We start from the raw sequence: 25,920 nt of genomic DNA, 5'->3' as shown, positions 1-25,920 counted from the left end.
AAAGTGCATCCCACAAATCTCCATCCACTGCAAAATGCTATCCTATCAAAATGGGCCAACATTTCTAAAAAATGCTTTCAGCACCTTGTTGAATCAATGCCATGTAGAATTAAGGCAGTTCTGAAGGCGAAAGGGGGTCAAACACAGTATTAGTATGGTGTTCCTAATAATCCTTTAGGTGAGTGTATATTACTATATAATCACATTAAACAAAACAATTGTACATGTACAATAAATATAACCAAATATATCTAATCTCTAACCTAAAACCCATTTTATGCAATTTTAGGATTTCAGAGGCTCGTAAATCAACGTGTTAGCCTGCATGAAATTATTCACGAGCTAATACTCTGTCTCGTGGCGGTAGGAGATCACTGTGTGTGCTTCCTAAAAGCGCCGGGCACTGCTGAGTTCTCATGAAGGTGACATTGGGATCTGTCTCATTCTAGGCCCGCATGCTATGAGTGTGTTGTACCTACCGCCGTGTTGACCGCCTTCTTCATTATTCCAGAACAACGTGAGCGCACGAGGTGTAGTTGAAACAGACATGGTGAGTTAATGTTAAACAGTGATGCTGACTGATAAATGAAGTGATTAGAGGGAATAAAGGACATGGGTCACTGGCTTCAATGGTAAAAATTCATGCGGATCAATTAGAAAAGAATTTTGCTAGCAACGCAAAGGTCGTGGGTTCGAGTGCATTGCAAGTCACTTTGAATTAAATCTGACTTTGTGGCAGCATCAAAACATTAGCTCCATCTCATTTTCAAGGCTGTGTCCTTCCAAGGTTGCTTTTTTGGGTGGTCTGCCATTGTGATTCTCTAATTTCAGATAAAAAAATTATAAAATTAACATGTTTTCCAAGTAAGTCATAACTGTTGTAGTTTCATTCTTACTTTGAAATGTAATGTTCGCTTTTCTGAAATAATAAACCTTGATGGAGTATGTGGCCAACAAATATGTTCTCTGAAGGATGCATCTTTCGAAATGAGACATCGCCATTGAGTGCCAGAAGTTAGCGGGACATGGGTTACCTTGCTAAAAAGTGTAAATGTGTTTACTAGAAATAGAAAAGCCGGATTTTGACTTCAAAATTCATACAAGTGTGTTCAGATTAACTAAACACAGATCTTATTATTATTTTTTTGAAAATCCAAAAGTCTATGGGAAAAAAAAGGGCTTTTTAATGAGCGAACCCATGTCCCGCTAACTTCTGGGGTTGGCCTACAAAAGTACGATATCCCTGCAGCACTCTAGCTGTGTCTCATTTCGAAGGCTGCGTCCTTTTATTAGGTGTGTTCGGCTTCATACGGCGCTGTGCAGACAGATCGGCGGCTGGCTTGAAGCAATGCATGATGGTTATAAATTTCGTCCGACTTGGGCCCTGTCCCAAATGGCACACTCTGGACTTGTGGACTTTCTCAGAGTCCACACTTTGATGACATCATGTATTGGCAGACCTTAGGGGCCCTTGACCACAAGGGCGAGTCCACGAGGGCGCACCAAAGTCGTATTTTGGGACAGACTCGAGTGTCACGCCGGAAATCGGAAGAGAAGTTTCCCATCAGTGTGAACTCCTCCCATCCGTCATCTGATTGCTCTTTTGCAATGACAACTAGGTTGGGAAAGTGCGTGAGGCCTGCAGAAGTGCGGGCTTCGCCAAAGACCGCTTCAACGGTGAAAAGGGGGCGCTGATGAGCACACTTCAGGGCATAAAGATGACAGATGGGACACCTTACGGACTCGTAGACTAAGTGAGCTTACAACTAGTCTGACATACCGTACCAACAATGCATGAAGCACTGGTGTCAGTATGGGGTGGGGCAATCTGCTTAACTGACCAAGTGCACTTTGGGGAATGTTTAGGAAACAAGTACTTAAGAATAAATTTAACTCTTTCCCCGCCATTGACGAGATATCTCGTCAATCAAGAGAAAACACTTCCCCGCCAATGACGAGTATTTCCGTGTTTCCGCAATACCGCTATTATCCACTAGGTCCGCAACTTTTTAAACCCGGAAGTATTGCCCTATGACAAGCTGCTGCATGTCCGTGTCTGTTTTAAAGATCGCTCTGAATGGGATCTCTATGAAAAGTCCGTCACCAAAATGGAATTATCTCTGCTTTTTGCTCAAAATGTGTTTTTGCAGAAACCTACCCATATTCAAAAGCTGATTACAAAAGAACTGCTGAAGGTAGGATGAAACGTTTTTTTTTTTGTTTGAAAGCAGAGGGTATGTTCTTTCATTTGGTATATTGTATGTTTATATATTTGAAGAAGAACATTTTCTGGAAGGCATTCAACTTTTGTGAAAATCATGAAAAACGCTGGCGCTGGCTGGCAACTTTTTTTTTAAAAACGCTTGCGGTGAAAGAGTTAAGGTAAGAAAGAAGACAAATATTAGTTGTTAACCAAACTAAACTGTAACATTTTGATTTATTTTAATTTAACTAAGCAAAAATTTCTGGTGCACTTAAACAGGATTTTTTGACTGACATGTAAAGTCACCAACCACAGTTGGCCAATAAATTGTATTTTTACGTAGCATTGATTTGATTATAACATTTAAAAACATCTTGTTTTCTTGCTACAGTACTACCTGCTTAAACAAAACTCTCCATAATGAATGAATATGATTTAAGCCAGTAACTCAAATTCAGTGATTATCCCAAACTGCATACAGTACCATAACTCTTGGAAGTTTAGAAAATTCAGCCAATCAGTGGCTTGTGTTCAGTATGCATCAGCGAATAGTGATGGAGTAAACAGACCGTGGGTAGACTCTGTAGGTGTGTTGTCTCAGCCTGTGAGTACAATATGCCTACAGTTCTTCATCGTCTGGAAAAATTGCATCAGTAAAGTACAACTGAAAGCAGAATAATGATTTATTATTTTTCTTCCCAAATGAGACCCGCGACTAGCTTGAAGTGCTGTGACAATGCAATAAATATCCCTCAGTGAAATGTGAACTTCCCAGTTTTATAAAAAAGCAATTCTTGCATCAACAGAAGAATATGTAAAGTGTATAAAACATTTGCAAGTTGTATGTGTCACTATGTCCCTGGCAACTTTCATATAAACACTCCAGAACTGTTTTAATGCTCCTCTAATGCTCAAAATGCAAAAAAAGCTACTTGTAGAGTATGATATCGGTGCATGATGGGTTTGCAGTTTACAAGTTTTACCCTGCAGATCCCTGATCAGCTTTGTCCCTTATTACAACAGGGCAACGCTTGATCATTAGTTAAATCTTTTGTAGGTATATTGCCTGTCCGGTGAACCTGCAAAAAACACTGGTCAAACAGTGTGTTCATTCTGTTTAAAGGAGACCGAAAAATGCTGGTTAACTTAGAGTAGTTAAAGGGATGTTCACTGAAAAATTTAAATTCAGTCATCATTTACTCACCCTCGAGTCGTTCTGCTGAATACAAATAAGGATTTTGATGAATGTTTGTAATCAAACAGATCTGGGGCACCATAGACTTCCATAGTAGGAAAACTTAAAGGGAACCTCCACTTTTTTGAAAATATTCTCATTTTCCAGCTTCCCTTGAGTACATAGTTAATTTTTAGTGTTTTGGAATCCATTCAGCTGATCTCTGGGTCTGACAGTACCACTTTTAGCATAGCTTAGCACAATTCATTGAATCTAATTAGACCATTAGCATCACGCTCAAAAATAACCAAAGAGTTTCCATATTTTTTCTATTTAAAACTCGACTCTTCTGTAGTTACATCGTGTACTAAGATGAAGAGTTACGTTTTAAAAATATCAAAACTCTTTGGTTATGTTTTTAGCGCAATGCTAATGGTCTAATTAGATTCAATGAATTGTGCTAAGCTATGCTAAAAGTGCTAGCGCCAGACCTGGAGATCAGCTGAATGGATTTAAAAACTGTAAAAATCAAATGTTTAACTCTAGGGGAGCTGGAAAATGAGCATATTTTCAAAAAAAAGTGGAGTGTCCCTTTAATACTATGGAAGTGAATGGTGCCCCATATTTGTTTAGTTTTTAATTGGTTATTACCTTTTAAAATATCTTCATTTGTTTTCCGCAGAACTAATACATTTTTACAGGTTTGTAATAACCTGAGGGTGAAAAAAATTATAACAAAATTTAAGTATTGCCCTATGGCAAGCTGCTGCATGTCTGTGTCTGTTTTAAAGATTGCTCTGAATGGGATCTCTATGAAAAGTCCGTCACAAAAATGTAATTATCTCTGATTTTTGCTCAAAATGTGGTGTTTTTGCAGAAACCTACCCATATTCAAAAGCTGATTACAAAAGAACTACTAGAAGGTAGGATGAAACGTTTTTTTTTTGTTTGAAAGCAGAGGGGCTGTTCTTTCATTTGGTCTATTGTAGGTTTATATATTTGAAGAAGAACATTTTCTGGAAGGCATTAAACTTTTGTGAAAATCATGAAAAACGCTGGCGCTGGCTGGCAACTTTTTAAAAAAATGCTGGTGGTGAAAGAGTTAAGAAGCCAGCACACTTGCATCCCATGCTGGTTACTTTTTTCAACATTGGAAATTCAGTATTCAGTAAATGCACAGTGTATTCGCACCTGTAAGTTTTTATGGCACATGATATCCTTAAATAACCATGTGAGGTGTATTTCTTATTAAATAAACACGGAGTCAATTCTGTAGGAGGAAAGTAAGTGGCGACATCTCATAAACACCTGCGCTTAAGCGGAGCAGGACGGGGCAATAAATGAATGTACGGCACATCCAAAAAAGCTTTTTTCTGTTTCAGCTGACTGCACCACATAATGGAAATCAGTCCTTGATAAATGACCAGAAAGCAGAGGAGCACGCCAATGCAGAATACACCGTACGCCATTACAACCAGCAAAGAGCTAACAAATAACCCCCAAATCAACCAGAGGAACGACCATCTCAATTCATTACACAGCAATAACATCCTCCCATTATAAATATAGACTCATATGTCCGCCTTAATCTTCTCCCGTTAAAGCCAGCAGAAGCATTTGCAGAAATGTTCCAGAACAGGAATCTGTCCAAACCGCCGGCTGAATCTCTTTCCGGCTGCTGCGTTTCGCTTCTCAGTGACCCAGAGGAAAATATTATTGAAATTACTGAAATCTTTTGCTTGGTAGAAACATCTGAGTACCAAGAACCTCTTTTATTTTCTGTGGTCAATAAATGTAATATGGAGAATGTTGTTCATAAGTCATTACTACAGTATGTGAATTATTATCTAATGGAGCTATAGATCTATCTACAGTAGCTTCTGCGACTGTTACTTTCATTTATTCAGTTTTTTTCAGTGTACACTTATGATTAGAGCCTGAGGCATGAAAGACATGCTTATCTGATCAATTTCCCTTTCACAGTGAGTCTGTGGCTTTAAGCTGGCAGAAGATTAAATGAGAGCTAATGCGAGAGGTAATATCATTTTGAATGCTATGTGATTGGTATGTCTGTCAGCCTTTGCTAGGCATGGGAAAATTAAAATTCATTACTTGTGAAAGAGCCCCCATGCTGAGGTAATGAGTGTGAGGATGAATTAGCTTTCATGCAAGGCTTCATTTTGGTATTAATTCACGTGCGCCTGCCTGCACACACACATCCACAGAAGTTGATCAAATGGTCTAAATGTACCAAAAACATCCCAATTCACTGGTTAAGAACGTGAAACATGATGAGAATGTAATTATAGTCGCATTTTTAATTGCAACTTTAATAAATATTGTAATACAATACCTATTAATGTATATTTTCTACGCAGTCTCACAGGGTTTTGTGATATAGTCACGTAATTTTTTGATTCTTTTTTCGTGATATTATCACAAATTTCCGTGTTTTTTCCGTGATCGTATAACGAATTCCTGTTTTCGTGTGATTATCACGTATTGGTTACACTGTAAAAAAAATCAGTAAAAATTACAGTGTTATTGCAGCTGGGTTGCCGGTAACTTAACGTAGATTTTAATTTATGTTATTTACTGGCAACATTTTGTTCAAAGTTAAATAAACATTAAACATTTTCAAGTCTTTGTCTTTACAGAGTAAAACTAAAAAAACAGCATCAAACAAAACATTCTGGGAAACAAAATCTGAAGCTAAAAACAGAAAAAGGTTGATGATGATTTCTGGTTCCCAGAATGCTTTGCATGAGGCTGTTATTGTATAGTTTTATTCTGTAAAGATAAAGACTTTAAAATTTATTTAACTTGGAACAAACTCTTGCCAGTAAATAACATACATTTAAATCTACAGTAAGTAGCCGGCAACCCAGCTGCAATAACATTGTAATTTCTATAGATTTGTTTTTTACAGTGTACTCAACTGTTTTTTCCTATTTTTAAACCATTGTCGCTTCGGTTTAGGGTTAGATTTGGTGCTTGCATTAGAATGTCACTTTATATATTGGTTTATACTAATATATTGGTTATATATTGGTTTATATTTAAATACATTTATTCTGATTTATTTTTTATATGTTGCCTGGCGTTAGGGTTAGAGTTGGGTTTGGGTAGGGATGTCATTTTATGTAAATCTAACCCTAAATCGAAGCGACAATGGTAAGAAAATAGGACAAAACGAGCCCAGTCTCCTGAAAATGCGTATAAATAGCACGAAGTGTAAAACTCGTGCAATACATACGCCAAATTCCACTTTGCCGTGCATATGATACGCAAGTCCTTCCCATTCACTTAAACGGGGCATCTTTTTTTGTCGTTTTATTTATTGGTTTCTCAATTTTTTTGCTATTTTTTTACCATTTTCGCTTGGGTTTAGGGTTAGAACAACTTCTTGTTATATAAAAATGACATCCTAACCCAAACCCTATCTCTAACCCCAACTCCAAGCGACCATGGCTTAAATATGGACAAAAACATTGAGAAACCTGTATATTAAATAACCTCATTAAGCAAATCTAAAATCTAACCCTAAACCCAAGCGAAAATGGCTTAAAAAACAGAAAAAAACTGAGAAACCAATAAACAAAACGACAAAAAAAGATGCCCCGTTCAAGTGAATGGGAAGGACTTGCGTATCATATGCATGCCAAAGTGGAATTTGGCGTATGTATTGCACGAGTTTTACACTTCGTGCTATTATACGCATCCTCAGGAGACTGGGTAGGACAAAACAGTTGAGTAACCAATATATAATAATCACACGAAAACAGGAATTCATTATACGATCACGGAAAATGCAGAAATTCGTGATAATATCACGAAAAAATCATAAAAAATTTACATGACTATATACACTGCAAAAAATGTCTTGTTTTTTAGTAAAAATATCTTAAAATTCTTAGATTAAGAAGCCTTTTCTTGATGAGCAAAATGACCTAAGAAAATAAGTCTAGTTTTAAGACCAAAAATATGAAATTTAAGTGATTTTGTGCATAAAACAAGCAAAAATATCTGCCATTTTTATTAAACCCTAAATTCAAGAAAAATTTGCTTACCCCATTGGCAGATTTTTTTTTTTTTTTGCTAGTTTTATGCACAAAATCACTTAAACTTGACATTTTTGGTCTATAAACTAGATTTATTTTCTTGGGTCATTTTGCTCATCAAGAAAATACATCTTAATTTAATTTTTTTTTAGATATTTTTACTGAAAGCAAGACAAAAATACTAAGTAAATTTTTTTCTTGAAAGTCATTTTTTGCAGTGTAAAGAAATTTCGTGAGACTGGGCTGAGATTCGTGAGATTTTACACTGTCCCTGTTTAAATAATAAATAAATTAAATGAATATTACCATTTCAAAACCTTGCCACACATTCTCAGAAAGAAGTACAGTACAAAAGCTGTAACTGGGTGGGGACCTTTTCAAAAAGTACACTTTCTTTTAGGGCGCACTCACACTATCCAAACCAAACCGCGCTCGGGCGCGTTTGACCCCCAAAGCCTGGTTTGTTTGACTAGTGTGATCGCTCTGTTCCGCGCCCGAGTGCGGATTGGTTAATCGCGCCGCGGCCGGGTTGCAGAGGTGGGCCGGAGCGCAGTTCACTTGGGCTCAGGCGCGGAAGGCTGTGGTGTGAGCGCAATCGCGCCTGAGTGCGATTCAAAAGGTGAAGACGTCAGTTGCGCGACCACTCACCTTCATCTGCCTTCGTACAAACCTTTTGATGCGCGCAGCGGGGTTACGTGAATGTCCGCGCTGCGCACGTGACAGATCAACTAAACAATATGATGGCATGTGAGAGGGCTGTCTGTAATCGCGCACCAAACGACTTCGAATAAAAAACACAGACTTAACATTACGGTGGGTTCCAGTGTTAAGAGAGAGCTTTACTTCCTGCTTTTTTCAAAACAATCGCATCTTAATGACGAAAGCGTGCCCGGACTCGGATCGATAAAAAGTACAGTGTGAGTGCGTGCACCCAGGGGAGTAGGGAGGGGTGACAATCGCGCTGGGGCATGGTTTGGTTTGGATAATGTGAGTGCGCCCTTAGTACTTCTTGCTCCTGTATAGCTCAGTGGTGGAGCATTGCAACATATCCTCCAACCCATACAATTGCTTTGGTCGTTTGTCCATTTCACCAAAACGACCAATAGATGCATTTACTAAATTAGCGCCTCTACCGGCAGCAGGTGAAACTTAATATATTAGGGTATAAAATGATATTTTGGGGTATAATTTTGCTCTGGTGACATGTACTGGGATACAATTTTCAATTTAAATCAACAGGATTAATTGTATTTTATTACACATTACGCTACTCAGGCATTTAGGTCAAATAGCATACCCATTTATTTATTATATGATATAAACACAGCATACAAAAGAGTCACAACTTTTTAAAAATGTACTTAAAATATTCCAAGTGTACCGAGGTCAAAAAATTGAGGAAAAACGTAACAACAGGTTGTATTTATAAGCTACTGCCACTAGAGGACATTAATGCCTAAATACGTCACTTTACGTCATAATAAGGTGCTTGCACAAACAACCTATGAGGTCGTTATTTTTTGGAGGACAGTCTCCAACAAACAGAGCACCTGCAAAAACAGTGTACATGTAGCGAGTGTTACAAAATCCAACCGAATTGAGACAGTACTTTGCTACTACCGAAGATTTCGTTACATTACTTTAATACCAACTCAGCACCAAGTTTTAAAACTTCTGACATTCCTGGTCTAGATCACGTCCAGCAAGAAGAGATAAAGACGAAAAGGACATCGAATCTACAGGGATACAGATGACCAAGTTGACAACCTAATTATTAATCACTGAAAATACAGCAACATCACATATTTTAATTAATTGCCTGACCATGAAAGTAACCGTGGCCTATTTGCCAAGATGTTTGGGGAGTAAGGCTTATAGTGTAGGCTGAAGATGAATATATTTAATTAGGACTGGAGGCTTTTGTTGTGCCGGTCTACAATGGGATCGAAGGGTCTAGTCGAATCCCAGGAGAAGAAGAGCTGGTGTAATTTTTCAGGCCAATCTTTCACGAACAACGGTGAATTTTTAGTTAAATTGGAAAGAACATGTTAACGCTGAGCTGGCTGTTTCTCTGGGGAAGCTCTAGTTTTCAGTCTATAACTTTTCAATGGATGTATTATGGCCTCATTAAAATTCACTGTTGCTTGCTACAAAAGAGCCTTGAGTTCACAACTCAGGAAGAGGTTTAATTGTTTACCTAAAAATAAACATTCGATCATTATCCACCCTTGTGTCGCTCCAAACCTGTAAGCAGTTTTATTTTGTAACCCATACGATTTTTGAAAGGATCTGCAGCTCTTGCCATACAATACAACAACAGACTAAAGGGTGGCAAGCTCCATAAAGGCCAAAATCCAATGATCGATATGGCTTCCAATTTTTTTTAATCAATTTTAGTTTTTGATTAAAATGCTCATCTTACAAGATCATCTCATATTAATTAATTTAGCATATTGTTGCAAAGTTAACTGTAATATTAGCAAATTTCAACATTTAATTTTCAAGAAATGTTTCTTTAATAACATTAGCAATTTTGATATCATGCTAAGTCATCACAGTAAAATCCTGAAGTAAATAAATTGGAGTACCATAAACATTGCTGAGTTTCTAGATAAATTCAATTAAATTTTATTTATATAGCACTTTCACAATTGTTCAAATGTTTCAAAGCAGCATTACATTAATATATGTAGAAGAAAACACAGATAAATCATAAACATAAGCAGCAGAATAAAGCGGCCAAGATGAACCGTACTAGCAAGCGTAGTAATGATGTAACGTTTATAAGAAGGGGGCTAAGTTAAGCAAATGTCAGCTGACTTCCCAGGGGTTGAAAAAAAACCCTAGGAGAAAAACCCTGTGGGAAAAGTCCTAGGAGGGAAAAAACCCTTGGGAGAGAGCCAGACATAGCTGATTCTATAGAGGATATAGATTTTTTACAATTTTATTGGAATTAAAACACAACACCTAGTAACACACATTGTAAAAAAACTTTGCTGCTTTTTTGTCATTTCAACTTTATTTATTTATCTTGACCAAATAATTTTTCACAGTGCAAAATAAAATGGCAAGATGGCATCTAGATATAAGGTGTGTTCGACTGCGCAGACCGATCGGCGGCTGACTTGAATCAGTGCATGCCGGTTAGAAATTTTTTACAACTCGAGTTGGCGCTTAAAGCATATGACTGTGACGTATGGTTAAAAAGTACTGCAAAAACATTTCGAGAGTAGCCGGCTAGCTCAGCCGGCGCCGCCTCTCCAGAGCAGGTGCACAGAGTTCTGATGACGACACACCTTTTTGTGATTGGTCGCCTCACTTATGGTAACGTTCATGTGCGTTTCATGTTTAATCCAGCCTTCAGTTGCACTAATAAACATTATAAATTCATGTTTTTATAACAGGTAAAACTCGTTAATATACCTGAATATGTATTGTGTCATGTAATAAAATAAAAATAAGCAAAATACCAAACTCTATTGGTATTTTAATAATGTAGGCTTATGTTTCCTGTTTTTTTCGTCCATACAGTATAAGCAGCAAATAAAATATAAGATATAAAGTGTTTTTGGTTGCAACTTTTTATTAAAAAGTTTATTCGAAATCTATTTTTACTTTATTTGTGATAAAAAAAGTAAACACACGTCACTTCGGCAAGCAGCAGGTGTCCGACTTGACAGCCCCGTCTTCAACTCCTCCCTCGAATGCAAGCGGCAATTCTCGACCATCAGTCTGCGCAGCACTGCATGAACTTGAACACACATATACATTCTACACTTGCACTAAAAGGTTTTAGTTTAATCAATTTGAATTTACAATTAATTTCAACTTATACCTGTAGCAACCATTTATAACCACCCCCACTACTCAAGAACAGGTTTAGTATAGTTTAAAAAAATATTAGTTTTTATTTTTATTTTGTTTTGTAATGTGTTATTTTATTTCAGTTTAGTTTTAGTTCTTTTTAGTGGTGCATAAATAGTTTTGATTTCGTTTCTATTTTTCAAAAATCATTACTTTTAGTTTTTATTTAGTTTTAGTATAGTTTTAGTCTTTAGCATAATATCATGGTTGTGTACATACACCTTGCCAAATCTGGAAATGTTTAAAATACGATGAGAATAAGAGGTTTATTTAGTCCTATCAATCAAAGGCCGGGACAAATACCACACCAACCAACACTCAAAATTCTGTTGTGTTATTTGGGTAAATATAATATACATATATAAATATACATGTTTGGTTATAAATAATCATATGCTGGGTTGTTGTTAACCCAAACATGAGTTAAAACAACCCAGCATTGCATTGAAACAACCCAGCATATGTTTATTTATAAACCAACATATGTGTTCTGTCCAATATTTTGGTTAAGAGTTACTTTTGTTTAGTAAATGCTGAAATGACACAAACTAAGATCAATAAATGCGATAGAAGTATTGTGCATTGTTAGTTTACTAACTAGCTAATGCATTAACTAATGTAAACAAATGCAGCCTTATACTGTATAGTAAAGTGTTATCGCTTATTTACAATTCATTACTTAGTTACACATGATGAATTCTTCATATAAAGCGCTGTATACTGAAACTCGGTTTGCATTAAAAAACACTTCACACATAATCTCATTGTGTCCCTTGTTTGCTATATTTCTTATTTTGATAGCCTTCTGAAATTCAATTTGAGCAGATATTAGAAAATCCATAGGTAATTATCATAAGAGCGGAGACTGGATTACTGTTGCCTATGATTACTGCGAGTGAATCAATCCTGGTTCATGATTTGTCAGATATAGACCTGATTCATTGCAGGTTTCGAAATAGAGTCTACATGTACAGAATGACAAAGACGTCACATTTACTGTGTGTCTACAAATAGTGTGCCACTTCTGTTCATAAAACACTGAGGCGTAGAAATATATTTATAAGGCATAATAGATTTTGTAAGACAAACACATTCAGAAATGTTACTGCAGTTTCAATCTTGATAAACAAAAAGGTATAGCGAGCCACAAAAACTGAGGGATTGTGATTGAATCAAAGTCATATACATTTCAGGTGAACAGTAAAACAAATGCTATAAATATTGGTAAAGGATAAGAAAGACTGCATTGTCTGTTTAGCTATTGGTTAACATTATATTTACAGTCACAACATGTGTAACAACAGCCAAAAAGTGCTTTTTACATTTGCGGAGGCTATCAGACGCTATGCGAGTAAAGTTTACTTGTGGATTACGCTTTAGTCTGACAAAAATACGATGTATTACAAATAGATTTTTCGCAATGTGTTATGCGTGACATCATTGCCATCATCTGGGAAACGTGTGCTAAGAAACATTACAAATAAATGTTAAATACCGTCACCATTTCGAATACCGTACTGCTATTTTTATTCATAGCGAAGTGCGGCAGACAGACAGGGTAAGTGCGGGGTGTGTTGGTTTTGATCTCACCAGAAGTCGGGGGATAAAAAATAACCAGGAGCTTCTGAGAACATTGTTTGCTTGTGCATTAATAGTTTGAAACTGGATGGGTGGGTAAACCCTGCTGCAATTACTGCTGAGCAACAAAAGAAATGTGATGCAGCCGGTTCGTGTGTGCGCTCACACACACACTCACACACGCACTCACACACGCACACGCACGCACGCACACACACACACACACACACACACACACGACCACTTTTAATGTTAGGGTTGTGTACCATCCCTGCTAGTGAATTATCGCCATGGGGTGCGAGGTATGCAGCATGCAGCAGAAGAGAAAATGGATTTTCCCTCTCTAGGTTTAAAAGCTTTAAAGTGCCTTTCTCTTTCTTAAAGAGACAGCATAGACGTGAGCCCAAAATACATCAAGATCAGAAAGCAGCTCAGAATGCTAATAGGTTTGCTTATAACATCTCACAGCAGTGTGAAATGAGTGAATATGCCAGACTTTTTGGGTTAAACCCACAGTTGTTCTTTTGGATTCACCTGCAGTTCTGGTAGGCCTGTTATTGCAGAATCACGCTTTTTAGATCCTCTGCTTGCATTACAAACACAGGTTTTGACTAAGGCTCATGCTATATTCAACCAAATGTCAACATTTTAAAACATTGAGTTAACACATCAAAGGCATATGTTTGATTTCCAGACAGACATTCTGAAGAAATGGTATGGATTAAATGGTCAGAGGGCCCATTGATTTATATAGTAGGATAAAAGAATACTATGGAAGTCAATGGGGCCTCTGATCGGTTTGGTTACAAACTTTCCTCAAAATATCTTCCTTTGTGTTCATCAGAAATGTATAAAAAAAAAATTTAATACATGAGAGTGAGTAAATAAGGACAAAACTTTTTATTTTTGGGTGAACTATATCTTTAAATCGATACAGCGAAATTTCATAACCCCCCTATGATGTACTCACCTTCAAGAACTCTGAGATACATATGTCCACCATCTTTCAGACGAACACATTTGGAGTTATTTTAGTAAATGTCCTTGCTCTTCCAAGCTTTATAGTGGTAGAAAACAGGGATCCGGGAACAAATTCTGACCTTGAAGCCCAAAAAAGTGCATCCATCCTTCACAGAAGTAATCCACACAGCTCCAGTGGGTTAATAAAGGTCTTTTGGGGGGTAATCGATGCAATATTGTAAGAAAAAATTTCCATATTTTACACTTTATAAACTATAATAACTAGCTCCCATTAATGACGGCATCTTGGACGTGATTCACAAAAGTCACTGCGCGACGTACCAATGGTAACCAACGGTCGGTACACTAACTGTGTGTTCACACAGATGCAAGTTCAACGATTTGTGTGAATAGATTACATACAATGTCAATGCAAAGACACGATCAGACGCGTCTTCGCGTGGGGCGATGCGCACTATTCGCCTCAAATGCGCCTTTGCCCAAGTTGAAAATATTTAACTTGAGCAAAAAATTCGCATGACACGAAGCTAAATCCTGCAAGTAATTTAGAGCGAGTAACGCGATTCCCCGCGTTTGGTGTGTTCAGAGCATAATGGGGCATGCACACCAAAGCAAATTCACAGATTTGCGCAAGTAGATTACATACAAAATCAATGCAAAGACGTGATCAGACGCATCTTCTCCCAGGGCGATGCGAATGACGCGAATTGGGGCGGGGCGATTGCCGCGAACACACACACTATTCGCCTCAAACGCGACTTTGTGCAAGTTGAAAATATTCAACTCAAGCGAAAAATTTGGATGACACAAAGTTAAATCACGAGAGTAATCTAGAGCGAGCAACGGGATGCTACGCATTTGGTGTGTATGTAGCTTAAGGCCTCGTACAAAGAGATAACAATAGCAACATTCTGCCGTCTCGTGTGCTTATCACTCACAGCTTTGACCAAAATAATTTAACAGCGTTATGTTTTGCAATAAACCTCCATCTTGGCATTGTGAATTGCACGCATTTGTAACCATGGGTTCACACCAGCTGCGTTTTAGGCGTCAAATTCGCGTCTACCGCGTCTAGTTTGCCACTTGAACATTTTGAGTTTACTCGCTTCATTTGCGTGTAAAAGCAACACATGAAATTCTAGTCATCGAGACATTCACATGGAAATTCGCGTCATGGGAGGGGCTTCTGCGACTCCGCTCGCAAGCTCCTGATTGGTTAACGCGGCACGTTTTTCCACCAAAGTTCAAATTTTTCAACACGCGCGATTGCCGCGGAAACCCTCAATTCGCACGAACTAGACGCACAAATGAGATGGAATCACATCTACTATGCCGCGCTAAACGCCTCATTCGCGCGCAAGACCTCCAGATGCGCGTCAACGCGTCTTAAGATTGACTTAACATTGAAATCACTCGTGCTTGATGCCTCTACCGCGGCTGGTGCTGTCTTGCAGTGTTGCCAGGTCCTCGTCTTTTTTGTACTCAACTACCATTTTGGCACTTAACCGCTTATGGCTTTTGGCTAATGAAGCGCTCAAGTTTTTGGTGTTATTAAAGTGTGAACATGCCCGCACGAATATTTTGATCTTTGAGGAAAAGCATTTGGATATATTTCGGTTTATTATTGGATTTTTCTTGTTCAAGATCTGGCAACACTAGCAAACGCTTGTGCCTCTGTCATTTTCAACACTTCACATACAGAAGACTTTTCCCCTTCTATTTTTTCAGAAGAAAGAACTGTAATGTCCATGATACACGTTTAAACACTTTATTAACTACTAGTTGCTCAGTTTGGTTACACACAGAGTTTCTGTAAATGCGGTTGTCACTACCTGGATTTTGCGGTTGTTCATTCGGTTGTAGAATGCGGTTGGCAACATTACCGCAAGCTAGTTATTACAGTTATATGAACAAAATATGAAAATTTTTCTTACAATATCACACCGATTACCCCCAAAAGACCTTTATAAGTGGACCTTTTTGGGGTTTAAAGTCAGAAGTTGTTCCCTGATTCCTGTTTTCTACCATTAAGCTTGGAAGAGCAAGGACATTTACTAAAATAACTCCAAATGTGTTTGTCTGAAAGATGGTGGATATATGTATCTTGGATTGCTTGGGGGAGAAAACCATGGGGTAATTTTGATATTTTCAGAAGTATCCATTTAAAGGGACAATTCATCCAAAAATGAAACTTCAGTCATCATTTACTGACCTTCATGTCACTGCTAAACCGAATGACTTTCTCCCATGGAACACAAAAAGAGACTTTTCCTGAAGAAAATCCTGCGCTCTCTTCTATATAATGAAAGTAAATGAGGGCTGTGGCTGTCAAGCTCCAAGCAAAAAGCATCATTAAATGTGCAGCCAGGTATTTCCATAATAATATTCACCTTTTGTGTTCCACAGGGGAAAGTATGTCATACGGGTTTGGAATGAGGTAGTTGAACAATCTCTATAAAGGGCATAAACACGTCGCTGTACAGTTTGATCCTTGTAGTAGGTGTTGTTACTCGACTCCCGTATCCAATTTTATCGGGTGGCAGATGATGTGAGCTTCATTGTCTGCACTCCCGTTGGTACAATAGTAACCAAATGCCTTTCTCTTCCATAAAAAGTTGAACTCTCAACTTTGTCAAATCACCAGTAGTCTGTGTTGCTCATTTCATCTTAAATCACCAACTCCCGTCGAAAATGAAACTTCCGGTTATTTTGTCGCTGTAAGTTGCTGTCAATGTGGACACCCGTTTACCTCCCCAGTTACACGGGTGCAGTCTGTTTTTCATCTGCCAACAATCTACGAATCTTTGTGTGCCACTTGACACATCAAACCACGTCCACCCACACAACCCCAAATTCCTCTTTTTCCTTCCTCCAAGTTAATACTTTCCTGACTTTTCTCACCAAATCCCTCACGGTCTCAAATCTCAGCTGAAGGTGAAGCAGTTTGCTGTCATCCCAGATCACCAGCTGTCCCGGGCTTCATGCCATTCCATTTCAGGAAAAATAAAACCCTTTCTCTACCACCTTTCTGCTTAGCTGCTCATTTAGGGCAAAGTCATTTCACCGCTTGACTTCTGCAACTCTTTCTGTGTTTGCCTGCCAGCAGTTCTGGGATATTTAATGCTAACAAACTTTCATTAGTTATCCATTATATGATAGCATATAACTATGAATTATTTGCTAAATGTATTTGTTAAAGCCTGGAGTATAGTGAGTTATACAAACCTGAGAAAGTGTACGCAAGTGGACATGCACAGTCGAACGCACAGCCTTGCAAAGCACAGTTCATTTGAGTCGTCTGTGTACACCAATGTTTGCACGGTAATAAAAATCTGGTTGTGACACTGTACACAGATCCCAATACATTACCACCTTGGATGTGCATTATTTTCGTATAATTCAACGGCCCGTCATCAATTATTCCTTGCATATATAATTTCATACCCCATTAATGTGATCCTTTTTATCAGCAGAAACATTTGAGATGAAGGAGACTTACTGTAAGCAAAAGCCTTCATTTTCTTTCTACTTCATCTCATTGTTGTCCAAGAGAAACAACTGAGATATTAAAGAGATCTTATTTTTATTTCTTATGGGTGGTCTGTTTGTTGTTCGCTACAGGGAAACAACATTTCCAACTGAAAGTGTTATAATGCATCAACAATAGTGACCAAACCCTGCACAAAATCCAACATCGGCATCTGCCTCCTCACCGTTTTGTCCAGGTTTGTTATAAACTCAGGATGCATGTAAAGCGGATTCAGCTCATAATGGATATTCCTTGGACCAATTTATCAAAAGATCCAAGTTTGCTTTCTCACAGGCAGAGGCTATGTAAATGCATCCCAAGCTCCTTTGGGAGATAAGAGGGGGCCGGACGGCACATTGTTTATTGGGAGTTGTGTTCAACATAAATCATCCGGCCACAAAGACAGAGAAGATAACTCACCTTTCACTTTGTTTTTCGTTGCGGCATCTGAGAGCATAAAATGGAGAAGTGTGAAGATGAGAAACAAGGATGAGGAAAGAGGGAGAGAAAGAAAAAGAGAGATTAATAAAGTGATTAAACGGGTCTTAAGGCATTACAACATGAAGCAGCAAAGTTAAAAAAATGCTGGGTTGGGTCAAAAAGGGAGGAAGCCGACCTGCTGGGTTGCAATTTAACCCATGCTGGGTTGTCTAAACCCACTGTCGGGTCAAATATAAACATTTTCTGGGTTAATTTGACCCAACGGCTGGGTTTGTCCTTTTTTGACCCAATGCTGTGTTGAGAATAAGAAGTTGCAAGTTGTACATTTTTTTTCCTGAAAATCTCATATTTTTCTCATATAATTTAGCTTCGTGCCCTGGATGTGCATCCCACAAATCTCCATCAACTGCAAGATGCTATCCTATCAATATGGACCAACATTTAGAAAAAAAGGTCAAACACAGTATTAGTATGGTGTTCCTAATAATCCTTTAGGTGAGTGTGTACTGTATATATATATATATATATATATATATATATATATATATATATATATATATATATATATATATATACAGCATATTAACTTTAATTAGATTGTGATTAATTGCATTAATTGAATGAATAAGCAATCATTCATTATGCATTTAACTGAAACTATTTAATTGACTGCCAGCCGCGGTTAAAGCGTAGTGCTTTTTCCAAATGTAATATGTTGTCCTCTCTTTTAAAGTTTGCTCATGTTTGAATGCATAAGCTTAATACTTTCATTATGCCTGACCTTCTGCTTTGCAAGCAGCCTGCCATAAACATCGCCTTGATGAGGAGCGTAAAAGACAATTTTATAGCATGCACCATCTGTATAGACTTCTTTACAGACCCAGCTGAATAATAATCGTATACAACCCTTCATTGTCAGCATGAATATGGAACATAAGCGTCGTGAGGTGAGACTAAGAACTGAAATGACACTGAAACAATTTTAGTTACGCGATGGAAAATGACAGAAAAATCCCCCATAAATGCTTCTGCATTTTTCTACTTCCAGGCAATATATTCCAGTTCATGAATAATTTACCGGGAACGCTTCTTGACAACTTTTCCCAACTTTGACAACATACAGTCAAATGTAGGGTAAAAAGTGCAGTTTATTTGCATGTGACACAACGACGCTAAAGTAAAAGAAGGACTCTGCACAAATTGAATGAAGTTTTTTAAAAGTTAGTTGGCAAACAGTGAGAAGAGTTTAGTTTAGCTACCTCAAATAAAAATATACACAATGTACCTTCCAGAAGAAAGTTTTATTGCTTAAAATTTGCTTTTGCATACAGTAGCTCAAGAAACCGACTCCTCTGTCCTTTTGTTTAAAAGCAGGGCATTAACTTAATATATTTAAGTAAATATAGGGGGCCCTGCCACCCCTCTAAAAATCAGAAACAGCCCAATTGACCCCCCAATATTTGATTTTTTTAAAATATACATACATATAGCCCTAAATCTTTTGGTCCCCCAATGTTTAAGATATGGTAACGGCCTGGCACCTACCTAAGCAAATCTATTTGTTGTCCAACGAATCTCATTGCTATCTCAGCAAATGAACTTGATCTCAAAGTGATCTCAAAAAGTTGTGAATAGCTTCCCACAAAACTACTATACAAAAGCAATACATCTTAAATGACTTTTTTTAAATAACCTTGAAGCCCCTTACGTGCCAAAGCAAAACCGAAGCAGCACCGCTGGGAAAGCCAGAAATATGTTGCTATGTATTACACTGTGTATTGTCATTTAATTCTCCAAACAGTTATTTGGAGAACACTGCAACCAATTTTTTATGTACTTGGATGTCCTATCGGTTAAAAAAGCTTGTATATCTGTTAAAGAGTTACACCCACACTGGCAGTTAAATACTCTTGACCCAGCACAAATCACGGCTCTCGTTCCCGAACCCCCCCGCATTGCTCAACCCACTGTGAATTGGCACATTGGTCTAGAGTTTAACGAAGGAGTCACTGATTTTCAAACTCATTAATCTCTCTCATTCTTTCGCTTTAGCCAGCCCCCCAAACCCCCCTGCGGACATGGAAGTTATTAATCTGTGAGTCTCCACACAGTGTCGAAATCTAATAGTGTTGACGAAGTCAGACTTCATGATAAGATTCTCCTCGCTGTACGTGGATAACGTTTGCCACGTCCAGTGAGGAATACCAATGAATGTCCCTGATCGAATACTACTTGATCCGATTTTGGAATTTCGAGTATGGGAATTAGTGTGAGCGACGAAGAAAGAGAACTCGATAAATGACAAAGCCATAAAGAGGATCAATGCTGCGTGGTACAAAGACAGATTCCCAAGGCTGTCTGTGAATTATTAATAGTCGTGCTTGACACATCACCTTAATCAAAGAAACATGAATTAGCTAATTACGCTTTATTGGATTTTTTCCATGTGAAATAGCAATTGCTTTTTCACGGTTTACGTTAGATTTGCTTTGGGAAATTCCTCCGTGTCACACGCTGTCTGGATAAAGCTCATCCTTCAAGAAATATCTAGGTCATATTTTATCACAAAGACAAAAGGAATAAAATGATATTTTCCTTAAACTGTCGATCTCTGTACCTAGTGAGCCCTTTCTTCCATTTTAATATTTACTGATATACCACAGTCTCAACAAGTATTCTTGTAAACACAGTCGATGAAAACCAGGAAAGAAATCGGATTTATTGGAGTCATGCAATAGGTCTTAAAGTGACAGCAGCCAATAAAAACCCTTTTATTTCTTTTAAAGATTTATTGCACAATATGCCCCATAACCAAACCTTTTTTGTACTATATCTCATGAGGAAGGTTTCAATATTCATATTTGACCCTTTATACTGTAAATCAGGAGATTTTTGGAATTGCAACATGATTTGGAAATATATTGGAAATTCATTAATAATTGCGTATGTTTTTGTATTTATAGGCACACTTGAACTTCTCGCGAAAACTTTCGCCTAATTCACAAAACACATGAGTTTGTTCTTATTCTGCATACACACCAAATATGGGGCATAGCGCTCCTCGCTCTAGATTACTTGTGGGATTTAACTTCGTGTCATTCGAATTTTTCGCTCAAGTTCAATATTTTCAACTTGGTCAAAGACGGGTTTGAGGCGAATAGCGTGTGTTTTCACGGCAAACGCGCCGCCCATATTGCATCATTCGCGTCACCCCTCGCGAGGACGCGTCTGATTGCGTCTTTGCATTGACTTTGTTTGTAATCTACTCGCGAAAATCGTTGAACTCGCGTCTGGTGTGAACCCACAGTTATACTTGTTCTTACGTACGAGTGTTCAACATGAGCGGCCACGTGCACAAGGTTGGTAATTTGCATAAAACACACCCAAACCAGCCCCATATAAGGGTTTTCCGCAGCGCTAGTCCACGAAAAATTTTAGAGCAGTTTGAAGAGCTCGAAAAAAGAAATCCATGATCGTATTTATTATCGGTAAAGTCTCAATTTGCTTAGCATTTTTTATTTGGTAGGTTTTGCTGTCGCTGGAGGAAGCCAGTGCTGTCCACCGACCAGTGGAATATCAAATAAGTATTGGATGCGTTAACAAATATGACATTTAATTAATATGACAGAGATGCACATTTGTATCTAAAATAAAACAGACAGGAGATCAAGTGATCATTACATTTAAATGACGTTTACATTAGAAATTGAGCAGACGCTTTCATAGAGATTTAAAAAGTGAGGAAGGAAAGCGTGAAGATTTGTCATTACGTGCATATGTGTAGAAAAAATAAGTAGGCTATAATAATGTATAATATAACGTATATAATAACAATGTAGATTATGTATAATAATATATAATACAGAAAATATTATAATATAAAATATAATCATGTAAATTTTATATATCAAGATTATTATAAACATTATAATTATAACCTTTTTGATTTTATTATAGCATACGTGATTATTGCGTAAGAATGGTTTTAGGTTTTCTTGAATTTTTGCGTACATTTCGAAGAAATTTTAATACGAACGTTTTTGTTAAATCATGATTTGTTTGAAAACATACGTACATCTCACGCACAAATTTGTGCGTACGCATGCTTAATGAATGAGACCCAATGTCTTGACTTTAGTTCAAATAAAAACCTGAATTATTATTTAAAACCTAAAAGTAGTTTACTTTAGGGTAGTATTGCTGTATTTTAATTAAAGTTGCTTTTAATTAAAATAACTGTAACAATGTATTTTTGTTTTTTAATAAACGAAAGTAACTCATTGGTATCCAAATGCATACTGCGCCAATTACAAGAACTGTGAAGAAACATACGCTTAATTGTCACTAATAAAATTCACAATGCACAAAATGTTAATAGTCCTAAAAATACGCTTTATTTCCCTAAATGCAAAAAAATAATTGGAGATTTCTTTTTGTCTTTTTGTATAGATGTGTAATGTGATCGTGAGACTCTACCACACAACAGAAAAGTATTCAAATGAGTGTACAATGGCAATTAGCAGGACTCCACTTCTGGATGTTCCTCTGGTGCGCTGCGGTGGGCTCTGTTAACCACAGTATCTCTTTCACCATCTCTCCATCCCATGTTCTTGGAGACTGAAATCCCTTCTCGTGCATTCATCTCTCTGTTTCTCTCCAGTGCTTCTCCTGGCAGGGCCTATTTCTGATACCTGCCTGCGGGCGACGCGAGGAGAAGGGGGGGAGGGAGTCGGTCCCCACGGTGATTAGTCTAACCAACCATGAGAAAGGGTTTGTCCTCCAAAGCAAAGAGAAAGAGGCACTCTATAGACTCGCCCTCCAGTGAGCTCACCGGGCGAGCTGTGGATTCATACCTCACATTGCGAAACACTCAGAGTCCCCTGGGCTCTTTGGCTGCAACTGACCCCACGTCAAAAAGTAACCCATCATTCCCGAGCCAAAGGGGTAAAACAAGAATCTATCAGGGAAGCGCAGAAAAGCTTTTTGTGCAGAAATTGCTTAACAGGTTTTGGTATTTAATTCCTACAAGATGTCGATGATGCTGGCGTAAAAAACAATGCGGATCCCTGGTGCAGTATTCGCAAATAAAGCTGGCTAGAGACCGCATGTAAAAAAAACTAAACATAGGTTGCTGTTCCTCAAACTTTTTGCAATGTTGCAGGATTTTGGAGCTTTCCCTGGAGACACGACCTGCTAGAGTAACAGAAATCAGCAGTCGGCCGGTGTCCACTTTAGGAGATCCTCTCAGCCTTGATAACATAGAGAGTCTGGAGCAGAGAAGATAGAAAATCTCAATGTGTTTCATATTAGGACATTACAGATCCCTGAATATGAGTGTGATGTTTATGTATCAGTACATTTTCCGGCAGCAAAACCACCTCATAAAACTCACATCATATCTTGTTCCAAACACATTTTAATGACTAGTATTCAAACAGTAACAAAGATTTTTCCATTTTCTGGCTGCAAGTATGCTAAGTGTCACTACTATAGTACTCATGTTTAACACTAAGGGTTAAAAAGCTTATCGAATCCATAAATATAAGCAATATTAATAGCGATTCATAGCAAGCGACACTAACAACATGCTATTTCTGTCCTTATTGTTACCCCAGGGGAAAAGTCAGCTGATATTATAAGCTTGCCCAGAACCGATGTCAAGCAGAGCAGCAGTTTTCAACCCACAACATCCTCGACTACGTGATGTGACAGTCTGCTCAATGTCACCCCATGCTGTCCTCCTCACCTGTGGCCAACGGCATGTGAATAATTCAACATCTCTGTATTATTAATGAAGAATGAGCTGTAAGTAATGGCCGATGCCCAAGGCCATTTACAGTGACAACGGCGAACACAATTCCAAGAGCCGGAGAAACCTCATACAAATACCTCGCCGGCTCCCACGGGAACGCTTAACGCCCCGCACGTTTGCCGCTTTTTATTTCCCGCATTATCATTGCTAGAGTTGCGCTTAAAGGCCAGATTGAAATGAATGAATTGGTAAAGGTTACAGCTAAATTATGTGCCTGCGAGTCACAATGAAAGGACAGTCACATACTAGTAGAACATTTCCAGGAAGTCTTTTTCAGTAAGTAAAAGTAATATTTAAAACTGAAGCAAAAGCCAATGACGAATGTGGGAAAAACAGTGCGATAGAAAGCATTATTTGAAAATACAATTGTTCCTGATGAAATCTGCGAAATATCAAACTGGCAAAAAATGTCAAACGTTGGTACCTATAGCATTCGAAAGGATATTTTTCCATAGGGCTATGTTAGTTGACAATGTAAACAATTGCTAATTGCTATGCTAGTTCACAGTGTCAATTATAGCAGTGTTTCTCAAACTTTTTCAGCCCAAGGACCACTTTATCTTCCAATTTTTTTCTGAGGACCACCTAACAGAATCCCACTCTAACACATCCCCCAAAAACAACAAGGAAGGATTAGCTAAATTTAAGTTTAATATGCAACTTTCAAGTCAAAAACTAATGTTTTAAACACAAATGCAATGCTATGTTCAGAAATTATTATATGAATTTTATTTCATTTGAAAAAGTAAATGTGAAATGAGTTGCAGCTTAATATAAACAACAAACTGCACATGTGAAAAAAACTGCAATTAAACATACTATAACAGCCGAGGTTCCACTTAATGTCATTCCAAAGAGCCATTAGTTTAAAACTGAGGTGGTGGGTATATGAAGTTTATGGTTGTAACAATGGTAACAGTAAAATGCTAAAAAAATGTTCCCCTTAATATCCAAAATCACTGAAATTACAGGGATTTTACAGATGAAACAAAAACGAGTACATTACAAAACTAATAGATCTGTGGATTTTAGCTGCTTTCAGTTGACGCTTGATCCTTCTTTTGACTCCTCTTTGGTTTAGCCACCGATCCATTTTTACGTTATTAAAACAGAATGGCAAGAACTGATATCACAGTTTTCCAAGTGCATTAAAAATCTACTTAAATAAGTGATGATTGTATAAACACTTGCCTAGTTTAGGTCTTCTTTTGGCGGACCACTGGGGGGGGGGGTTTGGCGGACCACTAGTGGTCCGCGGACCACACTTTGAGAATTACTGAATTATAGCATAGAAACTGGTTTGCCTCAAAATTAGTCATGCAAGGGTGATAGTTGTGGTCAGTTTGTAATGGTTGCCCATTCACTGTTCTCAGTTCAGCGTACCCTGCTGGAAAAAACAGCATACCAACGAGACCAGCATATGTTGTGTTTGGGTGCTGGTTTGCTGGTGACCACCATGGGAATTATGCTGGTCTATGCTGGTTTGGTGCTGGTTTAGCTGGTGGTCATCAGCATACCAGCATCCCATGCTGGTCATACCAGCAAGACCAGCATATGTTGTGTTTTGGTGCTGGTATGCTGATAACCACCAGCTAAACCAGCACCAAACCAGCATGGACCAGCATGGGAATTATGATGGTCTATGCTGTTTTTTCAGCAGGGTAAACAAATGTGACCATTAAATCTGTTTGGACACCTCTGTTAGCATTAATGATTGCCTGATTTGTGTGGATTAAATCGCTTCTCTGGTTCATTCAGATAACATTAAGGCTATTTTCACACTGGCAGATTACTGCGATACCAGGCACAGCTTGCATGAAAAACTTGTAATGTGAAAGCTGTCGTGCAAAGCTGGGAGTGTACCGTGGTACCGAACCCAGGACTACCCGAAAGGGATAGTTCGGCCAAAAATGATATTAAACCCATGATTTACTCACCCCCAAGACTAACATATTTTCAGTTGTTTTAGAAAATGTCTTAGATCTTTCAGTTAATCAAATGTAAAGTTACAGGGTCCACTCCTTCATGTCCAAAAAATGTGCATCCATCCTTCACAAAAGAAATCCAAACGGCTCCACGATGATAAGCAAAGGTCTTCTGAGGGTAATCTGCACGTTTTGTTGTAGAAATATGCACATTTAAAACTTTATAAACAAAAATAACTAGCTTCCGGTAATGCCACCATCTTACACTCCTCTGTATTCAGGAGAGAATATCAGCGTAGTGTACGCACTTTTCTTAGTGACGAATGACAAATTCGATGGACATATGCATCTC

At 38.0% G+C, this 25,920-nt stretch overlaps 1 protein-coding gene across 5 annotated transcripts in view; it reads right to left on the bottom strand.

Annotated features, from left to right (window-relative positions):
• cadm2b (cell adhesion molecule 2b) overlaps window positions 1-25,920 on the bottom strand; it is a 153,931-nt gene that overhangs the window by 91,533 nt on the left and 36,478 nt on the right. For all 5 annotated transcript variants that reach the window (XM_073862656.1, XM_055195986.2, XM_073862654.1 and 2 more), the window contains exon 2: window positions 17,811-17,837. In XM_073862656.1, the coding sequence (XP_073718757.1) occupies window positions 17,811-17,837 (27 nt within the window). The remainder of the gene's footprint in view (window positions 1-17,810; window positions 17,838-25,920) is intronic.

The sequence above is a fragment of the Misgurnus anguillicaudatus genome, chromosome 24, assembly GCF_027580225.2.
Source record: "Misgurnus anguillicaudatus chromosome 24, ASM2758022v2, whole genome shotgun sequence".
Taxonomy (NCBI): Eukaryota; Metazoa; Chordata; class Actinopteri; order Cypriniformes; family Cobitidae; genus Misgurnus; species Misgurnus anguillicaudatus.
The sequence above is the reverse complement of the archived record's forward strand: the minus strand, read 5'-3'. Positions and strand labels throughout refer to the sequence as shown.